We start from the raw sequence: 13,034 nt of genomic DNA on the forward strand, positions 1-13,034 counted from the left end.
CATTTAAGTGATCACAAGTTGCCCATTTTGGTATCCAAACATATGAGAATCTTTCCTTCAGCTTTGATCGAACGGCTGGAGGCTTTTGTTGTCCCAAAGATCGGGCGGTTTGACAACAACAATATAGTGTTACTGTGTCAAAAATTTACCTAAAAAAATAGGGTAAATTCATATATCACTTGTCATGGTGTTTTATGAATATGCCTTATTTTAATAAGAAATTCAAATTGCAAAAAATTGCATAAAACATGTTTCATACACATCTATGGATCTATGGTGGCAAATTACATTTACAAGGAGTAGCCATATGTCATGGGTAGATCTCGAAAATCTACAGTTGTTGACCAACTCTAGCTTCCCATTATGAAAAACAAAGAAATGAATATGGTTTACAACAACTCTTAAAAATAGCATGTCAAAAGCATATTTAATTAATAATATCGATCTCTCTCACCTTGGTATTAAAGAAAAATAATACAAAATTTTGTATGTAAATGCAAATTTATTTAAAATTTGCATTATATTACACATTTCATCTCCCCTTGCACCTTGAGAATTTATACTACTTGATCAAGCTTTGCATTATATTATATGTTTCATCTTCCCAAGTCATGCGCCTTGATAACAGCAAAAGTCGCATGTGAATTCGTGAACTTGTTCACGTCTTTTATTTTATTATAGGTGCATCTTACTATGCCTTGTAGCTTAAGAGCATAATAGTTACATATAAGAATGTGTCGACTTCATTAATTATTGCATTATATTATGCACTATCCCTCTAAGTCTTCTTTGGTAGTGTAATATAAAAATTGACATTCATCTATTTTCTCATTAGCATATCATTTTCTTTCTTTATTTTGTAAGTAAGGCAATGGGATGTCAATGGATCAAATCCACCTCAGATATTCAACTGAATTGCTTTAAATAAGTCGGAAATTGAAAAAAAAATGTAGTTAAGAAATCATGTCAATCTCAGATTTAAGAATTAACATGCATACGAATTTGGATTCAGATCCGTATTTGGCTTTAAATATGCATGATTAGATAAATATGCATCAATGTGGCTAGTTAAGTTTCTTATATTTGATATCTATACATTTTGAAAGTTCATATTCAGATTGTAAATTTAAAAGTTATATATATATATATATATATATATATATATATATATATATATATATATATATATATATATATATATATATATATATATATATATATATATATATATCATTGACTTTTGAAGCCAAATTCAAATCCAAAGTAAACATTTGATAATTCAAATATGGCAAATGACACATTTTATTCAAGTGTCATCCATTGGCATATCCGGGGCAGAGTCTGGATGTTTTTTAAGGGTGGGTCAAACGGTTCAACAAACTTATCGGAGTAGGACCAAACTAAATCAGAATTCAAAAAATACATTAGACAACTACAAAATTTAAATTTTTTTAATATAACCTTTTTTTCAGTTAGCTAGAATGAAGTCACGGCCTAAGTGGGCCCCCCTCTCCCTCCGCCCCTGGGCATCTCTAAGCAAGGCGTCATGGCATGGCATTTACAATTTCCTGGCCCCATTGGCAAATCTTGTTCATGTTTGACATGGATAAAAAGGTGTCTCAATGTGCTACCATTTGGAAATGTTTGATATTAAAACTAAAAAAAGACGTGACGCAAGAGAAAACGTACAAATGTATATTTCCTCCTAAATTCAGCTTCCCCACATTGTCAAGCAAAAAAAGAGTTCACGACATAACTTTTCATTTAAAACCTTTTTTTTTATTTTATTAGATTAAGTACAGACTTTTGAACATTCTCATAAGGTTGGTGCAATGCTTGGAGTGAAGGCAATCGGTCTTTCATTTTGAGTTTATGGAGCATCAACATGTTGTGCTGCAAAAGAATGGTCATCGTTGCGCAATTTAAAGCGCAGCAGAGACAACACTTCACTTCAAGATACCAAAAGCAACCTCTGTGCCTTAAGCTCCGTTTGATGCACAGGAAAAATATTGTGCATTAAAGAAATTTTCCCTACCGTTTTCCCTTTTTCATTGATTTTGAGAAAAATTCTCATACAAAAGAGGTCAGACTTTTTTCCACAATAATTTTATGTTTCTGTGCATCAAACTTTGCCTTAAGGATGAAAAAGGTTAGTGAAAGTTTCAGCCCTCTCTCAAGCAATAAGTATAAACACATTTGAAACTGCCTTTTTTTTTTATCGAAAAACATAAATCCTTCAAGACCCTTCTTTACAATACATACAAATTTGTTTGAATTTCAAGTTGGTTTTGTTCCATAACACTCATACAAGCCTTAATAACTCAATTTTTTTGTACAAAGATGCATCGATTATCCAAAAACCAATGACCAACTAGATGCCAAGTATGGTAAAATCTCCAATTTATGATATTTAATTTCCAATTTTAGTATATTATGCTTCTTCAATAACTTACTTCCAAAAATTGGGTTCGCAGAAAAATCAAAACCAATTTAATAACTCAATTTTTTGTTAAGACGATGCACTCAGTGATAAAAATCAATGGACCAATGGTCACCAAGCTGCAAGTTAAATAAAACATAGCAGGAACAACACTTCAAGACACCGAAAGCAAGCCTTGTGCTTTAAGGAGGGACAATGTGGGGTAAAAAAAAACACGTTTTTTTTTTAAAAAACGTGATAAATAAAAATGCAATTTAACGGTTTTATTAATTTTTTTCATTTTTTTAATGTCAAATAGTTATCTTTATTTTTTATTTGTTGTAAATCTATTTGATGTTTGTGTTATTATTTTCTCATTTATTTTATTTTTTCTTTATTTTTTATTTTTTTAATTTTTAAAATTTTATCATATTTTTTATAAGCTCACCATATTATATAAAAAAAAAAAAACCTCTGTGTTTAAAAACTCTGAAACGTTATTTGTGACTATATTTTATAAAAAACATCAACGTGTAAATAACAAGTTCTCAACCTTTTTGTAACCACTAGGTGAACTAATTCATTAGGTCTAAATTAGACTCAGATCAATCATAAGATCAAAGTTACTCCAAATTCATATAATATGAAAGAGAGAAAGAAAAAAAAGGGGCCTACGATGCAGCCTATTAACATCCAAAACGACAATCATCAACACAAATCAAAGAGCCAATACCTTGAATTGATACCTCCTAGATTCGAAGTCAAGTACTCTTTAATACACGCCATACAACCCCACCGATTGCACCACCCATCACTTTCTTAAAAAAAAAAAAAATTAATTAAACAAAAGGAGAGAGAATTAACAACAAACTCCTATGCATTATACTGGTTGACAAAATAATCCTCAAGTTTGAGGCTTTAACATATAGTTGGTAACTTGGCAACTGAGTTTTCTCTCTCTCTCTCTCTCTTCTTACTGCTTTTCTCTCTCTCTCTCTCTTCTTAGTAGTTCTTAATACCCTTTACTCAAATCCAGTTATTTATGTTAATATAGTGGTTTCACCCGAAGCAACGGGCACTTCATTTTAAAAATTTGGTAGTTTTGTTTCCCAAAAGTTTCTTTAATAATTAAGTTGAAATACTTAAGAAGGAATATTCTGACAAAGTTTCCTATAATATGTGCATCTATTAACATCTTTTTGAACTTGCTATTTGATTATTGCATATATTGCAATTTGATGATGATATCAGGCGCCGAAAGTGAAAAATTCTTTTCCTCTCTCTGTTTCTCTCTGTGTTTCGTAACTTGGACTCATTTCTCTCTCTCCTCTCGCCTCTTCCCTCTTGCCGTCCTTCGTCCACCGCTTCTTCCACCACCGACCGTTCGTTCTGCTAGCATCCTCACATCCGTCGTCCATCTCCGGCTCCTCTTCTCTCTCATTCTTCCTCTGCAGATTTGTTTCTACTTCTCTCCCCTCTGAGGGGCGATTTTTCTAACCTTGTGGGGTTTTTCGTGGCGTCAAGATATTCGGAGGTCGTGGTGGTAGATGGAGAACTCGAAGAACAGCAGTGCGGCCGAGAAGGGCAGCAAGGGAGAACCCGCCCCAGAAGCGGAGGATGTGTCAGACGCTTCTGCCGGCTCGAACTCGCCGGCGCCGGAGCCTCCCCAACAGCAGCCAGCCAGGAGGCCGTTCACCAGCCTCAGCCAGATCGATTCCGATCTCGCCCTAGCTCGGACTCTGCAGGAACAGGTTTGGGTGGCAAAGCGAAGCCCTTTCTCCCTTTGAATTCTTGTTGCTTTCTCGCTTCGAAGCCCTTTCTCCCTTTGAATTCATGTTGCTTTCTCGCTTTATATTTCGATTGATTAATTTGATTGTTGGCAATTGTTGTGCATAATGCTTAAATGAATGGTTTTGGTTCTGAGGGTCTCTTTCCGATTTTTTTTGGTTATTGGGGGAACTAGGAACGGGCGTATATGATGTTGAGGATGGCTGGAGGGGGAAGTGAATATGAGAGTTCCTTGAGTGGAAGCTACGTCTACGAGGACGACGTGGATCATCTGCATGAGATTGAGAATGGCGATGTGGGGAGCGATGTAGAAGGAGATGGCCATGAGGATGTGAATGATGGGACTAGGGCCTTTGTGGACGAAGAAGGGGAAGAAGAAGGTGATGCTTATGATGACGAAAACAATGATGACGTGTTTGATGTGCACGCCCGCGAGGAGATTGATCCATCTGCGTTTGAAAGTGATGAGGCATATGCAAGGGCCCTTCAGGACGCCGAGGTGGCCGTTCAGATGATGGCCTTCGCTGGTATCAACGAGTGTAAGTATTCGGTATTTCATTTTTTGCTTCAAAATTGGTGGGTTGCATTTTGGAGATATTATCTCCTAGGCATCATCTGAAATGAAAGCTGAGCATAAAATTTTGAATATTCTTTTTGGTCTCCCCAGGGGAATCTGAAGATGGCGATGAGAATGGCAGCAACTCTCAGGTATCGTTTTTCTCTTTCTAATTTTTCAGGTAGTTGTTTTATAGACTGATGCTAATGTGAGAAAAAAAAAATCTTAGGTGTAGTTTGAACATATTTAGCTTATGTGTAGGATATTTTCTTCAGCTTGTGGTCTGTATTGATCTGTTATAACTATTTCTTATGTAGTCGCTTATTCATATGTAGCCCCTTGCATGGTATATGTATCCTATCTGTGAGAAAGTCAAACTGGTATGTCATAGAACTATGCCTTGGGAAGGAACTCTTTATGTCGTTGTTCTATTTTTTGAATGTTACCAGATAACTTGCTTTTGTGGATCAGTTGACTGCTGCTTCAGTAATGGCAGCAACAATCTCTGCCCTAGGTTTTGTTTATTGAACACGGCATGCTTGCTTGACACAAACTAATGTGTCGAGGAATGGAGATGAATTAATCTAGGTTTTGTTTATTGAACACGGCATGCTTGCTTGACACAAACTAATGTGTCGAGGAATGGAGATGAATTAATCTAGGTTTTGTTTATTGAACACACAATTCATGCTTGATGCGAACTAGTGTGTCAAGGAATCGAGATGAATGTTTTGGTAATGCCTCCCAACTACAGCGTGAATGATATGATGTATTGAATTGACAATTCACATATGGTAAATGATTCTACTCCTCTCGTCTGATTTGAGAATTCAAAGATGTGAATTTGCATGCAAATAATAGTTCTTACTCTATGTGTATGTCTATTGATTGACAATCTAGTTAAGTTAGTTTCACTATGTGAAGTTCCATGCTGGTTTTAGCATGTTACAACCTTGCCTATGTGAATTCATGTTTGGTCTGTAACTATTTTCAGACCAATTTACACAAGTGTGCCCCAGTTTTATTATAGTAATGGTGTAGATGAAGCATTTGAAGAATATGTCTCCCATATTATGTTGCAATCATGTTTAACAAATAATGCACCTTCTTAGTCTATAGTCACCACTATCATCAATTCTCAAAAATTTTAAATTACCCCCACTTATGTTGGCATTTTTGAGCCATTTACGGAGTACAATATGGCAAAGTATTAGAATACTTTCAAATATCTTAGAAAATCTTATGTCACAATAATCTCTCAACAGTATAACAATACTTTTTATAAGTTTGTAGGAGAAAAATTACTCTATATACATTTAAGAATATGATTTGTATGTTTTTTTTTCTTCTTTTGTATCGTAAAATGTTTTATGCTTGGTTGTTTATGTTTTTCCTTGAAAAATGATTGAAAAAGCTTTCTTATTGATATTTTTCTTTTATTCCTTTTATTATTCAACCTTTAGAACTTATAATGGTGAGTAGTGAATATGTAGCCACAATTTCACTTCTTACCCATTTTTCAGGCCTTTGTTAAAAGTTAGCTTTGTAGCCACCCTACTCCCAGCCAATACTAGTGAGCATGGTGGAGACTTGGTTAGTCGCCAGGGCAACAGTTATCAGGTTTGGATTATTGTGAACATGCTAACATTCAGTACCTTCACTGCCAGCATCATGAGGTAGCCACTTTATTACGAAATGAACATGGCTCAATAATAACCTCAAATTTGTAAAAAATGGAATGTTGCTTTCTACATATTAATGGAACGAAGAGCTGTGAGAGGCAAGGAGGCTGTTTGACTGGTGTTTTTAACCCATGGCCCGAAGCATAAGGTCTGAGAATGCTTCATGGCCTTGATGGTAGCTGAAATTAAGCGAGTGCTCAAAGGAAATTCAGGCCTTCAGGGCACAAATGAGAAGATGTCTATGGGATATCCATATTACCAAGATGCCAAAGGAGAGGATGCCTATGGAAGACCTGTACCGAAGAGCACAGATGAGAGTAAAGATTGAAAGAGAACTTGTTTTGGGATACTTTCCACAAATTATTAACCATAGATCAGAATGATATCTTACCACGGTCTTTCACTTCAACAGAAGTGTTCCTTTTAACCTTGCCAAAAAATCAGTAATAATCCGCTAGATATCAGTTTGTGGGTTGTTTGAGAGCTTCTACAGTTTGATGTACTGATCGTGTTATGGTGACTGGTGTGATTTGTCTAGTTTCTATGCCTTGTTTGCATCATTTAGGAAAGATTTGCTTATGATTGATCTCATTTGACTTGGTTCTTCCACTTGGTTTAGTGCTTCCTTCAGATTGAACTTAGTTTGTTTTGGATGGAACTTAGAAGAGAATTTTTATAAAGATTATTAACATTCTGCAGGTTGTGTCCATCAACCCATTGAGACTTGTTATGACAGATATGTGAGACATTGAAGAATAGGATAGTTGCTAATATTTGTCTACACAACTAGTTGAAACTATTTTTATAGGTTCCCACTGGCTACTAGTTGATACTACATCATTTGGTACTTCTTTAGAGCTATTTGTTTAATGATGTTTCTCCATGCTCAAGATGATGCCTTGTCAAGCCAGCATGTTATGTTTTGTGATGTAATGGGATACGAGTTTTGTATACCCGTGAAGGCAAGGTGTTTACATTAAATTGTTATCATATTCTAAGACATGATATGTGTTATGAATTAGAGTGTTGAGGCATGTTTTGTAGATTTTCAAGGCAAGTCCATTGATAATTGTGTAGCCTAGCTGCTTTTTGAAGAAGCTATGTTAATGAAAACAAATTCCTGTGCAATGGTGAACTTAGTTCCATCATCATGTTGAGACGAAACTGCAGCACCATCATTCGATGTTTGCCACGTTGGAAGTAGGATGTCATGCCAAGAGTTCTATGCATAGTGGACTGCTTTCTTGTTCCTCTCACAGTCATTAGTCTCAATTAATCTGAACCAGTTGGATGAATTGAAGTGAATGAATTTCTGCTTAAAAAGCGAATTTGTACAAGTGTGAGTTATCTACATCAAATCATACTTTAGACAGTTATTAGTTAGCCAACTTACCATCTCTGGATTAAGGATAATGCTTCTAGTAGCAGTTGACAGGCCCAATCAGCTTTAACACCTTTTTCAGCACCAATGTTGATCTGTGTGATGATTGTGTTAATTGAACTGGTCTGCTACCTCATAGTAGCTACTACAAACACAGACACACACACACACACACACACACACTCCAAGAGAGAGAGAGAGAGAGTTTTAATGCTTATTTGAAAAGACCTTTGTAACTATTCCATAGTTCCACCTTTTTTCACCAGCAGGTTCAGCATAATGCTTAAATGAACTGGCCTGAGCGAAATACAGTTGCAAATCCATCTTATGATGGTTGTGTCAAATATCCAAAAGCTACGATCAGTTCTTGCATGCTTCCTTCTCTGTATATAGCTGCTTATGCCAGATGCATCTCGTTCTTTTTTTGGCACTCCTGTGTATTAGTTATATTTGGTTTCTACAATGGGAAAATATTGAAAGGTGCTTTTTCTTCCATTTTAAATTATAATATTGGGAGAGGAAATATGTGGGAACAACCCAAAGCCGGTCCAGCAATGGTTTGTAGAATTAATTCTGGTAAATTCCTATTGTTCGTACTAATGAAATGAGGAAACACATTTAATAAATGTCTATTGCCTGCTGCAAGCTTTTTATGTTTGGACCATGCTAAATTTTCAGATAAATTTTAGTAACACTGCATGCTTGATAAATGTGGGATGATATTCCAACCTGGTCAGGCACCTGGGGATGCTTGTGGTAGTGGAGCTCTTCCATCTTGAAATTGATTAGACAGAATATCAGGCCTTATGTACTATACTTTTTTCTGCAGGATACATGGCAAGAGGTTGATCCAGATGAACTGTCATATGAGGTGTGCAATTTATTCATGAACTCTTGGAAATTCTGAAGCTTTTATTTTATGATATTTATTGGGAATGTTTGATAATCAAGGAGTTGATTGCGCTGGGTGAAGTAGTGGGAACTGAAAGCAGAGGCCTTTCTGCAGATGTAATTGCTTCATTGCCTTGTTCTAGTTATAAACAAACAGACTCACGTAATGGTACCTCTGAACAGTTAAGTACTGTAACATTTGTTGATGTGTTTATTATGGATTTCTTTTGGACTGTTGTGAATCTTGTGATTGTGTAACTCCTTATGCGGTATGCAGGTGCGTGATATGCCGTTTAGATTATGAAGAAGGCGATGGTATCATTGTTCTTTCATGCAAGCACACATACCATTCTGAGTGTATACACAATTGGCTTCAAATAAACAAGGTATGTAGTTTGGTCATTGGTGGCAGTCAAGAAGCATCAATCTACCTGGGAGGTCATGCCTCCCTCTTATACCTTTTGCATTCTCATCCATTTCTCTTTATGCCTGCTTGTCCTTATGCATGTTACTTAGCCCTTTGACACCCCATTTTTTATGTGAAATCAGGTGGGCATACTGCTCTTGAGTGCATCCTTGGTTAAGTCCTAGTAATTTCCGTTGGTTTGCTTTGACAAGTTACTGTGCCTTCGCATGTTGACTTCCTGTATTCTTGGGTGCATTTAAATAAAGATAATTGTGTTCCCCAAAATTGTTCTTTGTTTGTGGGCCAATAGCCACATAAAGATTGTAGACATGATAAATTTTTCTCTGTTACTTTATCCAAATTGGATTATTTTCACCTGGATAAGTTTCTCTAATGTCTCCAGGAGAAACTCATCCGGCAGTACACACCTTGATAGTGGCACCTTTTTGTTCTCTTTTATGGCTCCATTATAGCAACTTATGAAGTTGTCGGTTGAGCATGAGTCACTAGAAGTCTAGGCTAAGTAGTTGAAGGTTCCAGGTGTTTGGGAACGGCAGATTAGGTCACTGGTGGGTTGCCTTCTTAATGCTTAACACACACCTGGCCTACGAGTTTTCTTGATGTGACCTGCTGATGTGACACCATCTAGGACACATTTATGGTTCTTGATAGCATCTGATGTTCGTAGTTCACCTGATCCTTGGGGGCATCCAAAAAATCTATGCGGCTTGCAAGTTTTGAGTTTCAGTTTTGTTGATGGGACTTGTGAAGGAGGGAAAAATTTCCTGCATGTCTGCCACATTGTTATTTAGTATTTCTTCATAACTCCACGCCGTTTCCCATTCAGCTCTTGCAAAAGTTCCGTTTCCCATTCAGCTCTTGCAAAAGTTCTTTTGATTATATGAAACAGACATTCATATCTGTTGAATGTTATCGCAGGTCTGTCCAGTTTGCAGCGCTGAGGTTTCAACTTCCACAACTCAGCAGGAGCAGTGACTTCAAAATTTTTCTTTATTTTTACATACTCGCTGTGTCCTCCTCCGGTTGGCACATGGAGCTATGCCAACTCGTTATGGCTTTTAGCTTTCCCAAAAGACCAACCTGTTCTAAATATCTGTACCGCATGCATCTGGACAAATGGTTAAAAGCTCTCTCGCTCTCTCTCTTTTTCTCTCCTCCAGCAATGTTGGTAAAATATTCATTCTGCAACAGCAATAAAATGCGTTATGTCAATGGTGGAGAGTCCCCTGGCCATACAAAAATGTTTGTCCCGTGTTTCAGCCACAAACCATATTTGCCTTATGTGGCTGAATCCATTGATTCTCTTTTCAGTTTCTTTTGCAGATTTTAGCTTTTAGACCCAAGCCTGTTTCATCTTGTGCCAGGGACGCAGAAGCCTGATTGTTGTATGTACTACGATGTTCAACCCCTGTACTGCTTCTGCTTGGCTTCGCGGCCTATTTTATGCGCTGTAACAAGCTTTGTTACGATCAATTGGTACACTAGTGGCTATTTTTTGTTTTCAACATGGTGCAACCGTGAGTGCCCACGTTTAGTTATTGTTAAAACATTTGTTGTATATTCTCTTTCTATTTTCAAAAGTTGAAAAGGAGATCAAGTCCTGAATCCTCCTCGCAACAGGATGAAAATTAAATTCTTTCAACTGGATGAAAATTAAATTCTTTCTTGGTTTTGGTGTGAGTGGAATTTTGTGTCTAGATGACAAATCAAAAATGGGTTTTTCGTTCCACTGATCAAAGTAGGTTTCAATACCTTAAGTCTTCCCAGCCACCCAGGTCCCAAATCTGGCCTTGAACTCTGGGAACCCAATATGCCGCTAGAAAACGGGCATAGGTTTTGACGAACCTCATCAATTTCCAAAAATTGAAGACGCTGAGATCTATTTATCGTTTCTCGCGTGTTTTTGGGTGAAATGCTTTTTGAATGCAAAGCTAGCTGGTTTGCCTGCTTTTTTTTCGTCAGCCATGTGGTCGGAGATCAAATTCATCATTTGATAATCAGAAATATTCTTTGTTAAATAGAATTTAATCAACTTTAATAAATGATCACTATGTGTTAAACTCAATGGAATTTAATCAACTTTAATAAATGATCACTATGAGCTAAACTCAATAGAATTGAATCAAGGAATGAGCCTGGGCGGCGTCCCTAACTTCGGTTTCTCTCCTCCTCCATTCTTCATGTAAAGAACCTGAAGTTACCCACCAAATAAATAAAAAATGATAGAACTGACAAAATGTCATCTCAATTATTTGTTGCCATACTCAATAAAGAGGTGGGTGGAAAGGAATGACAAGACCTTCTCCAGTAAATCCAATTGGGTGCCATAATTGTTTTAAGTGAATAACTGAAGAAAATTAATGGATAAAAAAATTACAAATATATTTTTTAATTAAGAGGATCACTAATTACTTTTTGTTTTTAAGAGTGAATGGTTCATTTCACCGCTGGCCTCCCATGTGCTCGTCTCCTTGGGTTTTTGACATAACATGCTTCGAGATCTTTTACGGTCCAAAAGTAGAGCGCACTGAGGCGTGACAATGACCACTTCAAGACACGAACCTGACTCCTTAAAGGAGTTAGACTATTTTACTGCCCAATACGCTGCCACCACTAATATTGGTTGACCTATATGGAAGAAAACAACACTTCTGCAACTAAGCTGCCAATTTTGATAATCTTTTCTAAGTCGTCACCAAAAAGGCATTTATTCCTAATTATCCCCAAACCCCATATGACTAAGGGGAGCGTGAGCCTCCACCACCAGCCCAGCCACTCCCTTTTAATTTTTTTTCCAAACCATTTCTTCATTTCCTCTTTGATAGAGGAATGAGGTATCCGCTTGCATTTGAACATATTGCACACCATTGACCAGATTTTCAATTCCAAAGGAAGATTCCTCGCTTTTCCTGCAGATGAAACATCTATTAGCAGAGCCAACGCCTCTCCTTTGGATTCTGTCAGTGCTTGGAAGCCTACCACGGGCCGCATTCCTTGTTCCAAATCTATGACCACCACTTCTCATAGTTGTTTTTCTTCCTTACGCATTCCCAGATATCAACAAAACGGAAATTGGTTACATCCCTGCCTGTCTGCATAAGTATATCATCTTGGTCATTAATATTTCGGAATCTGAGCATCATTTCCGTTAAGAAGCAGCTTGAGTTGAGAGTCCAAAGAAAAGCTAGACTCCTGCAACCGAGACTCTCATGCTACCATTGAAAATCATCAAAATCCTCTACTGTCATGGCCGAATACAAGCACACATTTGTCGATTTGTCCTGCCAACTTCTCACTTTGCCTTTACCCGGCACCCAACATGCCAGGTCATTGATCTTAACCCCTCCCCACATAAGGCCCTTAAAGAATCAGGAAGCATTATCAGAGGTCTTTATCGTCCAAAAACTGCGGAAGAACAGATAGGATTGCTCCCCATGTGTTAGTGGCTAGGCAGACTAATCGCCAAAGCAGCCATATAGATTTATGAAGGTTTTGGTATATAAGAAAATTGAAATCACCTTGACTGAGTATTCTAAACCTGTTGACCATAAGTAATAGTTAATGCTTTTGCAGCTTTTAATGATGGTTGTGAAATACTGCAGTCTGTTCAAGGACTTATAAAGGGATGTCATTAATGAGATGATTATCTTGGTTCTTAATCTTTTTGAGGCTGGAGCCGAAATTGCTAGGGTCGGATTAGGATCCGCTAAACTAGGGGCCCGAACCCAGGAGTGGGTCATGTTGTTATAGTGGTATCAGAGTCGGTTCAACACTCAGACGTGGGCTCACACGCATGGACGCGTGTGTCATAAGGGGGTGGATTGTAACACCAAGATCGTGAGAGATCTTCAAGGGCTTTAAAGGAAGGCCATTAGTGAGATGATTGTCAT

General features: G+C 37.2%; 1 protein-coding gene across 1 annotated transcript; it reads left to right on the plus strand.

Moving 5' to 3' along the window:
* Positions 1-3,689: 3,689 nt before the first annotated feature.
* LOC116248121 (E3 ubiquitin ligase BIG BROTHER-related) lies at positions 3,690-10,649 on the plus strand. The gene is made up of 7 exons (XM_031620735.2): positions 3,690-4,170; positions 4,383-4,746; positions 4,875-4,915; positions 8,656-8,697; positions 8,778-8,899; positions 8,995-9,103; positions 10,063-10,649. The coding sequence occupies exons 1-7, from the start codon at positions 3,967-3,969 to the stop codon at positions 10,117-10,119; spliced, it is 939 nt and encodes a 312-aa protein (XP_031476595.1). The 5' UTR covers positions 3,690-3,966; the 3' UTR covers positions 10,120-10,649.
* Positions 10,650-13,034: the final 2,385 nt, after the last annotated feature.

Source organism: Nymphaea colorata, chromosome 2 (genome assembly GCF_008831285.2).
Source record: "Nymphaea colorata isolate Beijing-Zhang1983 chromosome 2, ASM883128v2, whole genome shotgun sequence".
Classification (NCBI taxonomy): domain Eukaryota; kingdom Viridiplantae; phylum Streptophyta; class Magnoliopsida; order Nymphaeales; family Nymphaeaceae; genus Nymphaea; species Nymphaea colorata.